The sequence below is a fragment of the Protopterus annectens genome, chromosome 10.part0 (assembly GCF_019279795.1).
Source record: "Protopterus annectens isolate FY-2018-M chromosome 10.part0, PAN1.0, whole genome shotgun sequence".
Taxonomy (NCBI): domain Eukaryota; kingdom Metazoa; phylum Chordata; order Ceratodontiformes; family Protopteridae; genus Protopterus; species Protopterus annectens.
This window is the reverse complement of record NC_056744.1, coordinates 1,762,564,990-1,762,582,478: the sequence shown is the minus strand read 5'-3', so window position 1 is coordinate 1,762,582,478 and position 17,489 is coordinate 1,762,564,990. Positions and strand designations below refer to the sequence as shown.

At 42.6% G+C, this 17,489-nt stretch overlaps 1 protein-coding gene across 1 annotated transcript in view; it reads right to left on the bottom strand.

Moving 5' to 3' along the window:
• LOC122814477 (inactive serine/threonine-protein kinase TEX14-like) overlaps nucleotides 1–17,489 on the bottom strand; it is a 555,764-nt gene that overhangs the window by 102,961 nt on the left and 435,314 nt on the right. Inside the window, exon 17 of the mRNA XM_044087056.1 lies at nucleotides 6,367–6,515. Coding sequence (XP_043942991.1) covers nucleotides 6,367–6,515 — 149 coding nt within the window. The remainder of the gene's footprint in view (nucleotides 1–6,366; nucleotides 6,516–17,489) is intronic.

Genomic DNA, 17,489 nt, shown 5'->3' with positions numbered 1-17,489 from the left:
CAGAAAGAGTGTTTTCCAGGAGAGAAACTTGATGGAGCAGGATGCCGCTGTTTCAAAAGGAGGCAAAATTAAGGACGTTAGGACTAAATTAAGGTCCCAAGGTAGAGGGGGATCTCTCACTGGAGGTCTAAGAAGAGATGTCCCTCTCAAAAAAGCTTTACACAGCTTGTGAGACATGATGTTTGAATTCTGCAACCCGATATGCAAATTAGAAATGGCTGCTAATTGCACCCTAATGGTAGCGGCAGCAGCTCCAGAGTGAAAAAGTTGTGCTAGGAACTCTAGAATCTTATGGACTGGGGCTGAGAAGGGATCAACATTCCTAGACTCAGCCCAAAAAGAAAAATGTTTCCACTTGCTAGCATAAACTATTCCCGTAGTGGATTTATGTGAGGAAACAAGAATCTCATGGACTGCTGGGGAAATGCTGGGAAGCCTGGCTAAGGTTGGAAGTGGCGCAACCAAGCTGTAAACTGGAGAGTCTGAAGGGACTAATGCAACCCGCCTGATTGATGAATCAGTAGATCTGGAACCGGGTCCAGAGTCCAGGGCTGATCGAGAAGACAGAGGTGCAGGAACGGGAACCATATCTGTCGAGGCCAGTGGGGGGCAATGAGGATCATTTTGCAACCCAACGACTTCGCTTTCTGTATAAGCTTTGGTATAACGGGAAAGGGAGGAAAGGCATAAAGAAGTCCCTGAGGCCAATCATGGACTAGAGCATCCCTGGGTATGTGACCTTGAAGCGGAAGAAGGGAGAAGTAGTTGCTGCATTTGCTGTTGAAAGGGGTGGCAAAAAGATTGCAGCAAGGCTGTCCCTACTTGCGAAAGATTAGGTCCGCAACTTCCTGATTCAGGGACCACTCGTGAGGCATGAGGATCGCTCTGCTGAGCCTGTCCGCTATGACGTTGGATCTCCCAGGGATGTGCATCGCAATCAGAAAACATTGGGAGGAAATCGCCCACTGCCACAGTCTGAGTGCTTCTCGACACAAGGGGTAAGATCTGGTCCCACCCTGCTGGTTGATGTACCACACTACTGACATATTGTCTGTTTGGATTGCAATAGTCCCGGAAGGAAGAGAGTCCTGAAGGGCTTGCAACACTTGGAGCACAGCTCTCATTTCTAGGACGTTTATGTGCAGATTGTACTCGTGACGTTGCCAAGTGCCTTGGACTGTCCTGCCCAGATAATGCCCTCCCCACCCTATCAGGGAGGCATCTGTGGTCACTGTGGCTACCGGAGAGGGCTGAATGAAGGGTCTGCCCTGAGTCACTAGTGGGGAGATCATCCACCAAGAAAGGTGTCTTTTGCATGTTTCTGTAATCAGGATCATGTGAGACATGGGCAGCTCTTGGAAAGACCACTGAGTGAAAAGAAGCCACTGAAGAATCCTCATATGGAAGTGCGCTAAAGGAAGAAGGAGAATGGCAGCTGCCATGGAGCCCAAAGTTTGAAGGACATATTTGACTTGTATTCTCTTGCTCTGCATTAGGACTTGTACTTACTGACGGATCATATACACTCTTTCCAGTGGTAACCATGCGAACATTTCCCTTGTGTTTAATTCTGCTCCTATGCAAGTGATAGACTGTCAGGGCAACAAGGCAGATTTTTCGAAATTTATGGTAATACCTAGCTGGGTGCAAAAGGTGACTGTGTAGTCCCACGCCTGTAAAAGTTGATGCCTGGTGGCAGTAGTGAGGAGCCAGTCGTCTAGATATGGAAACACCTGGAATCCTTGACGTCTCAGGTGAGCCGTGACCACTGCCATACATTTGGTGAACACCCTGGGGGCTGTGGTGAGACCAAAGGGCAGAGCTCTGAACTGGTAGTGACTGGCCCTGACCTGAAAGCGAAGAAATCTCCTGGAGCGTCTGTCCATCTTGATATGGTAGTATGCATCCTGAAGATCTATTGAACACATCCAATTGTCCTGACCCAGAAAGGGTAGAATGGACTGTAGCATGACCATCTGAAACTTTGTTCTTTGCACAGATCTGTTTAATCTGCTGAGATCCAAAATGGGTCTCCAGTCCCCTGTCTTTTTTGGTACCAAAAAGAACCTTAAGTAAGTTCAGGATCCGAGCTGGTCTGCAGGGACCTTTTGGATGGCTCTTTTTCTTAGCAGTTTTGAAACTAATTCTTAGGGGTCTTTTATAACTCCAGGATTCACCGGCAAAGAGTTCACAGCCAGTGAAATCCCCAAAATCCACTAAGCCATCGGCTCCACTCAGATTGGTTGGAACATCTGGAAGGGCCTTTTTTGACTGTAGGGGGCGTTGAAGAAAGGGAATTCTGTAACCTCCGGATATAATGGATAGTACCCATCTGTCTTTTGTTAATTTTTGCCAAGCTCTTGGGTACAGTGAAAGTCTTCCCCCGACTGCCTCCAGAGGTGAGCAGCCGGGCAACCCTTCAGGGATGTTGGAAGGGCTTATCAAAGAAGGATTCTCTGTTGCCCTGGTTCTGCGGACCCCCTCTGCCACAAGGGCAGCGTCTATTGTTGTTATTTCCCCCTCTACCTCTGGAGAAAAAATCGCTACGTGTGTCAGGCATGGATCCCTGAGATTTGCGGAACCACATCTTACCACTCCTCTGACCCTTGGGGAAGGGTCTTGAGGGAGTGGAAAAATGGACTCCCACGGCAGAGAGAGTCTTGCCTTCTTGCTCACACCTAGTCAAAGTGTCTTTCACCTGTGGCCCAAAGAGAAAGGACGCTCGAAAGGGTTCCGCAAAATTACACAGCTGCATCCAAGCGTGCCTCCTGAGGGCCACAGCAGTGCCCGCGGCTCTACTCGCTCCATCAGTGGCATAGGAAATGAGCCTCATGGAGGAGTTGACTACGGAATTAAGAATCGCTAGCTGGGAAGTTACTTTGGCCTGTACTCCCTCAGCTGTAAGATCTTGAAGGGTATCTCCTAGCTCTTTTAGGAGATCCCTCTGAAGGCGAGTGAAGTGACATAAGTAGTTCAGGGACCTCATGGAGAAGGTCGCTGAAGCAAACATTCGCTTTCCATATCTGTCCATGGTCCTAGACTCCTTGTTAGGAGGATGAACAGATGAAGAGGTCTCTGCCATCTCTTTTTTGGTGGCAGCTGCTACCACCATGGTATCAACAGGCACACCCTTAGAAAGGAATTGTTTATCCTGGGGGCTGAAATAAACTTATTCGGTCTCCTGGAAGTTGGTTCCGCTGTGTCTGGAGCTGACCATGCCTTTCGAGCCACTACAGACATAAGTGGGTCGAAAGGCGGAGAAATCCAGGAGGTGGAAGGTCGGGAACCAAACGAATCCAGGAATACAGACTCATCCTGGGTAGGGGCTAGGGGATTCCAGTTCCCCTCTGCCTAAGCATTTCAAGGATGTCCGTGAATGAAACATCTTCAGAGGGGGACCTCGGGGACCCCTCCGATTCATTTAAGTCCGTATCAGACGTGACAGACTCTGGGGAGTCAATGTGCTTCCTCTTGCATTTCTTCTTCCGAGGGGGCTCCACTGAGAGATCAGGAGAGGCCTCAGAAAAGAGGAAACACCCAATGGGGTGTCCTGGACCATTGGTTCCCTACGCTTGGGGTCTGGAGGAGGAGCAGAGGTTGGCACAGACACTATGGGGGATGGAGCCGGTGGAGCTGGTAGTGGAGTTGACTCAGGGGACAGCACACTCCGCATGACCTCGAAGGCGTCCCTGCCTCGAGGAAGAGAAAGCTCCGGTTCTGAAGAAACAGGAATCTTTCTCTGTGCCGAGGGGAATGGCTCCGAGACCGATGTTGGAGCCGAGCTCACCTGCGCCGAAGCTCTGAGAGGGAGAATGGGGTTGGACAAGGGTCCAATGCCACTCCCCCCCGGAGCCGACGAGGAAGCTCTGACGACCAGATTCCTTGATCGAAGGAAACATCGAGGTAATCGGAGCCGAGGTCAGAACCGAAGGGGATATGATGATCGGAGCTGACGGTTCCACTACCTGAACCCCAACGAACTCTGGCTCCGAACTCACTGGAGTCGGAGGAGGAACATCAAGTGAAGTGGACGGAGCCGATACCTGTTGAGGAGGGCTAGACAATAATTTAGCTAGTGCCTGCGACTTTAGCAACCTACTGACTACTCTCTCCACATCGTGATCCGACAGCCTAGAGGATCGAGAGGAAGGAGAGGATCGGTGGCTACGTTCACTTTAAAGTAATGGAGACCGAGGAGCCGAATAAACCGACTCTAAGGAAGGGGACCTCTTGTGACTCCGTTACGGCTCCGAAGCATCCGATGGAGCCGACGGGGAGGTTGTCTTGTCAGTGCCAGCTGGAACCGACGTGAAAGGTAAATCCTGCGCAGGAGTCGGCTCCGAGGGTGGAGCCAACGGCTTAGTGGATTTTGCGGATTTCACTGGCTGTGAACTCTTTGCCGGTGAATCCTGGGGTTTTAAAAGACCCCTAAGAATTAGTTTGTTCTTGCGTTCCTGCAGGACTCTTGGATTAAAAGCATGACAAATAGAACAAGAGTCCTGCAGGTGAACAGTGCCTAAACAATAGACGCAACTAGTGTGCCCATCTGTCAGAGACATTTTCTGACAGCATGAGTCACACTTCTTGAATCCAGAAACCTTGGTTTCCTTGAACATGACTCTACCAAGAAAAAAGCCAAATAATATAGACGAAAAACAGTACTAGACTAGACAAACACACACCAGTACTAGAACTCTCTAACTTAAACGACATCTCTAAAAAGGGAGACACAAGAAAAAATAACTACAACACGTAACACTAACTGTAAATAGAAAGGATACTAATAAAATTTAGATTTTTAGAAGAAAGTTTACACAAAAAGGTTAAATATACAAGCCTGAGCCAGAAAAACGACACCCTCGTAGCTGAAGCAGCAAACGAGATCTGGGTAGCTATCGTTAGGCATTATGGGATAAGGTGTAGCCTCGAGCCAGTAAACAGCTCTCGAGCTATTGAAGATGGCCGAGTCGGAGCTGAGGATTGGCTCCGATCTCAACCAGCAAGAATAAAGACGAGATAGACAACTTAACATTATAACTTTCAGCACAGCATGAAAACTAGAAACACTACATGCTGAACCAGAAGGCCAAGATGAGAATGCAGTTCTTTCCCTCTGACGCTGACTTTCTTTACATTCTTCATAGCACTACTCATTGGTTGCTATAACAACTTCTCAGTTACAGTTTGTCTTATGCAGACCTCTTATTCTATATTTGAGGCAGGCCCGTAGCTGTCTCATCTACCACTGCTGGTGATCCCGGAAGTAGTGCCCCACCCCCTTAGCTCTTCACACGAACAGCTTTTACTGTAGAAAACCAATTTGTACTTTTGTAGCAATCGGCTTCATACAGCAGCCAAATCCACATCCCCTCAGCTCTTCAAGAGAAAATAAATAAATAAATACTCCATCTTTTACTGTCAAAATCCAACTAGTATTTCTGTATCAGCATCGTGCAGCCAAATCCACATCCTCCTCAATTCTTTAAGCAAAGATTAAAAGAAAAAAAAAAGACTCCAGCTTTCACTGTCAAAATCCAGGTAGTACTTCTATATCAATCAGCATGCTAGAGCAGCCAAATCCACATCTTCCTCAACTCTTTAAGTGAAGAGTAAAAGAAAAAAAAAGACTCCAGCGTTTACTATAGGAAATCAGCAGGTATGTTTGTACTAACTGGCTTCATACAACAGCTAGAGCGACTCCTTCCTAAGCTTTACTGTACCAACTGGATTCCTACAGAAATACCCCCCCCCCCCACAAGCTATTGAAGAGCTAAAGTGCCTTTCTGTCCCTGCATTTTCATACAGAAAACAATGAAGGTGCTCTCAATCACTCCCCTAACACTCTGTGCCCGGGGCCCCACCATTGCTACGTTACTCACTTCATGTTGCTGACAGCATGGGTGGCTTACTAATTCTGTGGTGCCATATTCAGGAAAAGTGCAGTATCTGCTCCTTTCCCTTTTAGTAGGTGGATTTGCAGAGTTGAGTTCCATTTTTAATAAAAGTGCAACGTCTCATCGTATTCTTTTGCATAGGTACAGGTATAGAAGAGGCGCTACAGGCATTGAAGCACATATGCAGTAAATGGAACAGGGAAAGGTGCTTGAAAACCCAAAAGCTCACTAAGGCTCACAAAAAAAAGTTCTTCAGCACTAACACACCACACAGATGGAAAAGTTTTAGGTTATGCACTGATAAGAGTAAAGAAATAACTGCGAACCAGCAATTAAAGCAAACAAATATTCAGAACACACAGAAATCACTTCAAGGTTCCCTAGGTCAACTGCAACCATGACTGCTGCCAAAGTATGATATGACCTTCAGCAAATCACTTGTAGTCCTTATGCTTCTTCACCACTTCCTTACCTCTGCAAAGTCATTTCCTGCCAAACTGGTCTGTCTGTCTCGGTTCAGCACCCAGGAAGAGAAATCAGTGACTCCCTGCAATGAGCGATGATCCTGCAGTCTCCTGAGGCTGGTGGACTTCTCAGTCACTCCAAGGTCAAAACCACACACTACAAAAGAAACAAACAAATGCACAACTTCCGATCAGTGCTGCAACCTCTAGGTTTACATGTTCCACTACCAAGAACATCGAAGCAGGAGTATGTGGCAGCATGTGGTCTGATTCCACAAAACAGAAACTATCACATCCATCTCAGTTAATAAAATATTCTAGTTAAATTTGTTTCTTGTGCGTATACATATCTGTTTAGATAGCAGAAATGTGAACTTGACTTTGAAATAACACACACAAACATAAATCTTACTTGGAGAATGATGCAATAATTTAGCTTCCAGATTTTTTCTTACCTGTAACTGTATTCACGAGTGCTCAGCAGACAAGGAAAGTAACAGACCTTCACTGTTTCATACCAGTCTAAAGCAAAATTTGTTTAATCTATTGTAATCTACAGGTCCCTCTTTTACTACTGTCAAACAAGCATAAGGACCCGGAGAATGCGCATTCCAAATGAAAATGCACAAGACATATACAGTACAGTTGTATTCCCCTTCCCATATTCCATGAAAGAGGGATTCTCCTGGGGACTGCGGGGGTTATCGATTATCAAAAAAATAAATAAAATAAAAACAAATTCTACACTGAAACTATAAAGTGCATTTCTTCAACATATGTTGGCATTATGTGCTACACAGCTGCAAAATAATCAATGTTAAGTACTTCTGTAACATTTTAATTCCTTATATATTGAAATGGCCATCTCTGGGACTGCCATACTGATATGATTTTGTTTTTCATGGTAACTTATTTTCTTCACGTAATCAGCAGATAAGCCTATAACATGATACCCTACATATCACAAAGTACTTACTGATAGTAACATGAGTTATTGTCTCTCAGATGACTTTTAAAACAGCTTCTGTTTTTTTTCCTTTTTTTTTTACTGAATTACTGTTATCAGAGTGAGCCTGTAAGCTGCAAACTGAAGATCCAAAAAAAACATAAAGAGCACAGAGACCACGATTCAACGGTTCAAAAGAGCTTTACTAAATACAACTACCACTGGCACCCCGGCATTCCGCTTTCAAAGGATACATAATTACAAAACAGCTCATTTTTATACAGGTGAACCCCTCCATAATCACATATAATTAATCACATTTAATTACAAGTGCCAAACAACCTTAAAATATTCATTTGGTCTGTTTTATACAAGTATACATATATTCTTCACATAATGCAAAAACAAATACAAAATTCATACGTCAAAATAGCAAACATTAATAAAGATTTTTTTCTTCTAAATAATATCAAAAACACATTAATCTGCTAAGTTAACCTCAAGGCTGAGACCCCTGGGATGTACATTTTTTAAATTTAAAATTAAGTTACTTTCTAACTCAATTAACCTTTTAACAACACCCCCCCCCCCATGCAAAATAGGCTGTGCTAACACACTGAAAAGGAAAGAGCCATAATTTCCAGCATGTATATTGTTAAAGTGTTCACCCACTGGACTTCTCATGTTTTTATTGTGGATGTCCCCTAAATGTTCCAGTATTCTCACTTTTACAGCCATCTCCGTTTGCCCACTATACCACTTGATGCTGCTGCATCCACACCACAGAATATAAATTACTTCACATGAATTACAGTTAAACCTTCCTTTGCAAGTGAATTTCCGCCCATTTATGCTTGTACCTGAAATGTTCGTAATCCTACCACATATACAATGCCCACAAGCAAATGATCCAACAAACTCTTGCGGCACATTGTAAACGGCCATATTTAACAATTCCTTTAACTCTGCATATCTCTCATATGAAAATTTCACAAATCTAGGGAACAAATGTCCCTCTACCTCATCCCTACTCACAATATGCCACAAATCCAAGATTGTCTTTTCACTACCTCAGAAAACATGGAACATTTAGAAACAAAATACAAATCTCTCTCGTTATTACCATGGGCCATGGTACCCACAGTACCCTTTATGACATGCCTTGTTTTTAATATAGCACCCTTGAATGAAGCCTTATTTCCAGCTGTTTTCTCCAGGGCCTGGTCTAAAATTTCTTCCTTATAATCCCTTTCTTTTAATCACTCCTTTGCCTCTAACACAAAACTTAACCTTACATATTTCTTCTGAGGTATAACGGGCGATTCTCTTGAATTCACCATAAGGAAGTGAATTCATTAAATGGGGGGTAATGCATACTATCAGCATGCAAAACATTGTTAACCGCAGTAGATTTCCTAAATTGTCTATATTGAATCCTACGCATATCATCTGTATAAAACTCAATATCCAGAAACTGAATGGAAGAACCACCCTTCATCATACAAAATTGTAACCCATGAAAATTCATATTTAACTCAGAAATAAAACAATCAAAGTCTGATAGGTGCCCCCTACAAATAAAAATAAGATCATCAATGTAACATTTAAACATGACCACATGATTCCTATACAATTCAGAACCATAAATAAACCTCTTCTCAAAAAAACCCATATAAATAATTGCATACGTGGGAGCATATGGGAAACCCATCGCAGTCCTGCCCTTTTAAAGAAATACTTCATTATCAAACCTAAAATAATTGTGTGTCACGCAAAACTCAAGCAACCTAACTATAAAGGCAGTGTGGGGACCCTCAGCCATTATGTACCAAATGGCCTCCAAACCCCATCTTAACTGAATGTTATTATATAGTGAACTAACATCTATCGAAACCCAATAATAACCTTCTTGTCATTGTATTTGACTTACTATTTCACATAACTGTTGGGTATTAGTAATATGTGCCAGAATCTTAACCAAATATTTCTTAAGCAATGAATCCAAAATATCCCTACATTTTGCAAATAAGAATCCACCCCGGAGACAATGGGTCTCTCAGGCGGATTCATCAAAGCCTTATGCAGCTTAAGTATCACATAAAAAATAGGGTCACGAGATTTAAGGATAAACAGTTTTTTAACATCATCCACTGATAAAAAACCCAATCTTTCATCCATTTCCAATAATTTCAAAAGCACATTATTAAAAGGTGCAATGGAACTATGCTTTAATTTAACATAATCCTCCTGTATTAACAATTTGTAGGCCATCTGATTGTATTTGACTTTAGACATCACTACCCAATTCCCACTCTTATCGGCCTGCTTGAAAACACATTCATCTAATTTGCCCCTTAGCTCATTCAGAGCATCCCATTCACCTTTGGTAAGATTATATTGTTTTTTTGCCTTAACAAACCTCCAATATTCATGCTCAATTTCTTTACAGATGACCTGCTCAAATAAACAAACTGTAGAAGATAATTAAGGTGGTAAAAAACTGCTAGAATAGCGTAGAAAAGGAATCACAAGCTTACCATAACCAGTATTAAAACCTGCGTCAATTTCCCCCTCAGAACGTTCTTCAAACCACTCACATTCATAAATGGAAACATTCAACGGGTCAACATCAGCATCAACATGAATATCCCCTACATTATTCTCAGGTCTTTTTTCTTCAACATAAACAGTTAGATGCAACTTTCTACAAATTATTTAATTTCCAATAATATCTCTACCAAAGTTGGAATCCAAGTGGGAAAGAACTTAGTTCCCCTGCTCAAAAGCTTCATGGCAGATTTGTTTAAATAAATACCAGACAGACTGACAATTTTCAAACCTTTGTAACTGCTTACATTAGAGCCAAGATTGCACAAGCCACATAAATACAACACATGAGAGTTAAAGTCCAGTTCAAAAGAAATCTTAGCTGAATCTGATGTGCTCTCAACACACACAACACCGTCAGTGGAATATGGACAGACCGCTAAACCTTTCTCCCTTTGCCGTGATTCTTCCTGCCCTTTCCCTGGTTGCCCCAAGAAAAAGCAGTTTTTTTCTTTACCTTTCGACTGATATGAAGAGTCTGACAACTCTTCCCCCTCTATAGTTTCAAAAGAAACGCTCTTTTTTAACATGGTATCCACAGACGAGACCGACGAGTCTCTTTCAACAGCCGTAACTTCACCTGGCTTCCTGGAGAGGAGTTTGGACTGCCCAAGATGTGGTTTGTGCTACCAAGCATACATCAAACCACTTCTGAAGTCACCTAAGTCCCGGATCAACTTCTTCCTCTTGCAGTCAACTGTTTCTAGCTCTAATTTCTCAAGTTTAGATTTAATATTACCTATTTTACAAGAAAAGGCAGTTTCCGATAACACATTAACCAATTTACGTTGCAGCTCCACAATTTGACACTGCAACTTCTCACTGTTTCACATGTTCCTTTTAACTAAAATGCGGATCCGGCCCAAAGTACACTCCAACGACACCTACTTCCATTCATCCATCAGACCCTGCTCATCTTCGATAAAGTCCCAAGTAGGAAGCTTATCAACCCTCAAACCTCTTGGAGTGATATTTAAACTGAAGTACTTCTCCAAAAGCTTTGTGTCAAAGCATAAATTAAGTTCTTTACCCATCAGTCTTTTAAGTTGATCAAAGCATACATTATGATCAGTCTCACCAGCAGTCGACCATGGATCCTGATCTGCCAGTTTGGCCTCATGTTCCTTGAGTAACTCGGCAAATAACTTATTATCATCCACTGGGGTTTGAGATACCCCTGGAACTGCATCAGCTCTGTCCAAAGGCATATCAAAATGCTGCAAATTGAAGATTCAAAAAACACAAATAGCACAGAGACCATATCTCCCATATGAAAATTTCACAAAGTCCCTTGTCAAAAAGGGTACTGTTGGTACCATGGGGTAATTTATATTGTGGGGTATGGATGCGGCAGCATCAAGTGGTACATTGGGTAAACGGAGAGGGCTATAAAAGTGAGAATAATGGAACATTTTGGGGACAACCGCAATAAAAACGAGACGTCCAGTGGGTGAACAAATATACATGTTGGAGATGATGGCTTTCTTTTTTAGTGTGTTAGCACAACTTATTTTGCACGGGGAGGGATGGTAAAAAGTTAAATGAATTAGAAAGTAACTTAATCTTGAATTTTAAAACTTTACTTCCCAGGAGTCTCAACCTTGATGTTAACTTAGCAGATTAATGTGTTTTTGATATTTAATGTTATTAAGAAGAAAAAATTTTTTTTATTAAGGTTTGCTATTTTGATGTATGAATTTTGTATTTGTTTTTGCATTATGTGAAGAATATATTTATACTTGCACAAAATAGACCAAATTAATATTTTATGGGTGCTGGGCACCTTAAGAGTAATTAAATGTGATTAATTATATGTGATTATGGAGGGGTTCACCTGTATGAAAATGAGCTGTTTTCTAATTATGTATCCTTTGAAGGCGAAAGGCAGGGGTACCAATGGTGGTTGTATTTAGTAAAGCTATTTTGAACAGTTGAATCGTAGTCTCTGTGCTATTGTGTTTTTTGGATCTTCAGTTTGCAGAATTCTGATATGTCTTTGGACAAAGCTGATTCGGTTCCAGGGATATTTCGAACCCGAGTGGATGCCAATAAGTTGTTAATAAAAAGGTTTATTCATTTTTTTTATTAAAATGCACTCCAAATTAAATATAAAGCAGAGTTACAGAAGCGTAATGCAGAGCCTAAGCTATGGCGCTCCTATTAAGACTGACTGTACATTTTTAACTTTCAAACTTGTATTTTTTAAAACATATCAAAGCTTCTCTCTGCTTCACACTTGATAGGCGTGAAAGCTACTAATAAGTCTTGCAGCTTTAAAAAAATTTTTTTTTTACTTTTTATTGCATTTTAAAATTGAACAATAACTACAAAATTTCAACAATCAAATAAATAAAACTACACACAAAGTCCATAACAGATATTGACATTAGACCACAACATTAATATTTTCTAATAGATCTTTAAGTTTTTGCCAAGGTGTTTTTTATGAGTAATATTCATAGTTCTATTATGCAAACTTTGCAGTTCTTTGCTACACACATTTTTTGCCAGACAGATAAATTCTGAAAAAGAGAAGATATTTTTATTTTTCCAATTCACTATAATAACCTTAATGGCAATAGCCAGGAATGACCAAAAGAGAAGCACTTGCGTTCTAGGAATTGGAACACTGAATAAAATCAAAGAATATGTAATACTGCATTTATCTGACCATAAGGCTTTAGTGAAGTTTCCAAATTCTTTCCAAAATGAGATGACCATTTGACTTTCTAAAATCATATGTTTCCAGTCTGCCTACAGATCTCGAGCATCTTAGATTTTCTTCTTTGTAAAAAAGGGCTATCTGTGTGGTATTAGATAACTCATGTGTAAAAACCTCCAAGTAAAAATTCTACAGTAACTAGATGATGTGGAATTACTTGCAAATTTTAGACACAGCTTTTTGTTAGCTTCTGAGAATATTTCTTTATTTTTATAAAACAGTTCCAATGAGACACATTAAAGCCCATAATTTTTGATCTCAATATTCTATAAAATATTGAAAAATATGCTTTATATATCACTGTTAATTTGGAAAAACAATTCTATATTTTAGACATGGGTTTAGTATTCATAGCTAATGGCATCTGCAGATTATTATTTAACAATTCCCTTAAAATCAGTATGCTCAACCAATTATTTTTACTTCTACTATACTTAGCTAAACCCAGTTCAGTTCCAGTGTCCAGTTCCCCCTCTGCTTAAGGATCTCTAGGATGTCTGAAAAGGAGACATCCTCAGAGGGGGATCTTGGGGACCCTTCCGAATCCTCCAAATCGGTATCAGACGTGACTGACTCGGGGGAGTCGACATGTTTCCTCTTACATTTTCTCTTCCATAGGGGCTCCTCCGAAGGATCGGGGGAGGCCTCGGAAGAGGAAGATACGCCCAATGGGGTGACCTGGAGCATTTGCTCTCCACGCTTGGGGTCAGGAGGATGGACAGAGAACGATGCAGGCACCATGGGGGGAGGAGCCGAAGGGGCTGATCGAGGGGCCGACTCAGGAGTCAGCACACTCCTCATGACCTCGGAGGCGCCCCTGTCAGGCAGAGCAGAAGGTCTCCGCTCCGAAGAGAGGAAAACCCCTGCCGGCACCGAGAGGAACGGCTCCGAGGCCAATGTCGGGGCCGAGCTCACCTGCGCCGAGGCTCCGAGAGGGAGAACGGGGTCAGACAAGGGTCCGATGCCACTGGCCCCCCTCGGAGCCGACGAGGGAGTCTCGGCGCCATATCCCTCCAAGGACGGAACCAAAGAAGAGATCGGAGCCGACGAAGGAGCCGAAAGGTGTGGCATCGGTTCCGACGTTACCAAGATTCAAGCCCCAACCAGCTCCGGCTCTGAACATAAGGAGGGAGTCGGAGGAGGAACTGCTGAAGATATCGGGACAGCCACAGTCTGTTGAGATGGGCTGGTTAACATTTTGGCCAGGGCCTGCGATTTAAGGAGTCTACTTGACCACCCTCTTTAAGTCATGATCGGATAGCCTGGAAGACCGAGATGAGTGGGACCTATGGCTTTTTTCAGATTGGAGCAATGGTGACCTCGGAGCCAAACGAACCGATTCTAGGGAAGGGGACCTAGAACGTTTTTGGCTCGAAGACGGTTCCGACACTAAGGTCGGAGCCGACTGAGGTCCAGAGGTGTTGGCTCCAGCCGGAGCCGAAGAGGAGGCAGAGCTCCACCAGGCGACGGCTCCGAACAGGGAGCCGACGGCTTGGCGGGCTTTGATGATTTACCCAACGAAGGCTTGGTCGGGGATCCTTCTGGCTTAAGTAAGCCTCTCAGGATGAGCTTGTTCTTACGCTCCTGCAGGACTCTCGGGCTGAAGGCATGACAGACCGAGCAGGAGTCCTGCAGGTGTAGGGGACCCAAGCAATAAATGCAAGAAGTGTGGCCGTCTGTCAGAGGCATCGTCTGACAGCACGAGTCACACTTCTTAAAACCTGAGACTTTGGTATCCTTAGACATAGTGGATACCAAAGAAGAAAAGTCAGTAGTGCTTAAACACACAGAAAAACACACACACACTCGCACTAGTTAAACTAACAATATTAATAACTACACAGCTATATACTAATGCCAAATATATATATATAAAAATATACAAAAACTACAAGTCTACAAACTGTAGTAAAGTAGAAGAGCTAAACACTACCCTATTAACACAGGAAAGGGAGTGGAGATTAGCCACTAAGAAAAAAGGGGGGGGGGGGGGGACTCTCTAACTAAAAACAAGTTTCTGAGGGAATATTAGGGAGTAAACAGTGAATTAACTAACTGGAAAGCTATATATATAAGATAAGGTTGTAGAAAAAAAACTAAAGTTAACTTTTATACTAATATTAGAAGAAAAGATTAATACGACCTGGAGCCAAGTAAATTCGCAACCTCGTAGCTGAAGCGGCAAACAAGATCTGGGGATCTGATGCCTAGCATTGTGGGATATAGGGAGGGCCTCGAGCCAGTAAATAGCACTCAAGCTTTAGTAGATTGCCGAGTCGGAGCTGAGGATCGGCTCCGAAACCATCCAGCAAGGCAAGATAGACAACTTAACATCACTTTATACGAGCCTCAGCCAGAAAAATGACACCTCGCATCTGAAGCGGCAAACGAGATCTGGGTGGCTATCGCTAGGCATCATGGGATAAGGGGTATACTCGAGCCAGTAAACAGCTCTCGAGCTATAGAAGATGGCCGAGTCGGAGCCGAGGATCGGCTTTGATCCCAACCAGCAAGAACAAAGGCGAGATAAACAACTTAACATCCATATTTTCCTACCACCTCTCAAGTTTTGAGAAAAACTCCTCTGAAGCGTAGAAAAATGTATCCCTCTGACAGTTAAAGTCTTCCCATCTTGTTCACACCTAGATAGGGTTTCTTTAACCTTAGGGCCAAGTAAAATAGATTCAAAAGGAGGATTGACGAATGATGGCTTGAAAGGCTCTGCAAAACCACAAAGCAGCATCCAGGTGTTCTGTCTCACAGCAATTCCTGACCATGCGACTATCAAACACCTTCTGAGTTGTGGGAAATGGACCTCATAGAGGCATTCGACAGGGACAGTAGGGTGGACAATTGCAAAGAAACAGTCTTCATGTCCTCTGTAGATATGCCCTGATGGGGCATTGAAAAACTCCTTGATGAAGTCCCTCTGAAATGAACCCCTTGGCAATGACTGGATCAGAGATGTTGATAAGAGTTGAAAAAGGCCAGGCCTTGGGATCTAACACAGGCAAACTCAGAACTCTTGTGTCAGATGGCTCCGACACCGAAGGCTGGAGTGAAGTAGGAGTCAACAGTTGGGTTGAGGCTGGTGGCAGACTCACAGGTCGGATGGGAGACTAAAATGGTAAAACGCCCAACTGAATCTAGACACACGGAAACTTCGTCATCATCCTGTCCACATCAGCTCTGGATAGGCTCCTAGACGACCTGAGAGATGACAAGGTAGAGAGCGGCCTGTCAGTACTTCAATGGGTCTCCTGTAGGAAAGGAGACTGGATCTGAGAGGGTACTGAATCCAGGTTGAAAGTGGACGAGCAATAAGACAGAGATTCTGATTCTGATCTTGTCGAATCCAAGAAGCTAGGTGGATCCAAAGGTTTGGAGACCTTTTCAGGAGGAGCTAATTCCAAAATAGAGGAAGGAAAATGATCAGCAGATCGTTTCCAAGCCTCTTTGCTTTTTTTTTTGATGAATTCCCCTTAGTCTTCTCGGAAAGTTTTTGGGAATGAGGAGGAGCTCCAGAAGAAGATGCAGAAAATGTAGAGTGTAATAAACTCTTAAATACTAGTTTGTTGTAGCATTTAAAAAAAGCCCAGTACGTAAAACTACACAAATATCACACTCAGCATCCAGCAGTGCTGAGCCCAGACAATAAACGCACTTCTGGTGGGCATCAGAATTAAGAATCTAATGCCCACAAAAGGTGCATTTTTTTAAAGCCGTTAGGCTTTTCTGACATAGTGAAAAAAATAGAATCTGTGCCAGAAGAGAGAGAAAGGGAAAGAAGAGATGACTACTAACAAAGGTAAAAACAGAGAAGAATTACCAGCAATGGTAAAAAAGATGTACCTTCAATAGATAACACTAGATAACACTAGATGCAGGGGGACAAAACACTGCAAAGGCATATATAGACACACACACACACACACACACACACACACACACACACACACACACACATATATATATATATAAAAGCAATGAGGCAGGAACAAAAAGAATAGCTTAGAAAGCTAATAAATTATCCTATCCATTAACGTCCAAGCTACAGTAAACCATGTCAATACACTGAAGTGGCAAACAAGATCTGCAGAATTATGGGTAAGGGGAGGAGCTCGAGTTACGGAGGCAAGTCTTTAAAAGTGGCCATAAGTTGGTTCCACGTTCATATCCGTGACCCATCCATTGAGGAGCGGATGAAAAAGACAAGAGCAGATTCAACTTTACTTAAATAATAAAGAAAATAGTGCAAATGCAAATTTAAATATACTTGGAATGGCATAAACAGGGAAAGTTAAAGCTAACAGGACGTGTACAGAAAAAGCTAAGCTCTAAATACTCAAGTTCCCTGGCTACTTCTTACTGCAGAAATACTGTCCTTTATTGTCATAAGTTAGAAAAATTAATAAATAATTTTTAAATAGATACCTTTTCTAGATGGAGATGCCAAAAAGACAAGTCAAGCTAACATTATCTCAGCACAGTGTAGCACACAGTCATACAGAATGTTTTTCCAGCCACCAACTGTCATCACAAGACACCATCTTCTTGTTGCTAACCACATGAAAAAAATAAGAAGTTATGTACCTACCATAACGTTCCATGTTAGTTGTCTTCTCTCGCCTTCTTTCTTGCTGGATGGGTTCGAAGCCGATCCTCGGCTCTGACTCGGCACTTGCTAAGCTCGAGAGCTAATTTTACCAGCTCGAGGCAACCCTATATCCCATGATGCAAGGCGTGACAACCCCAGACCTCGTTTGGTAGCTATAGAAAAAAACCCTGCCAGTAACCTTCTTCCCAAAAAGGAAGAAGAGGAACTAAATGTGGAAAGAAACCAAGAAAGGTAACCA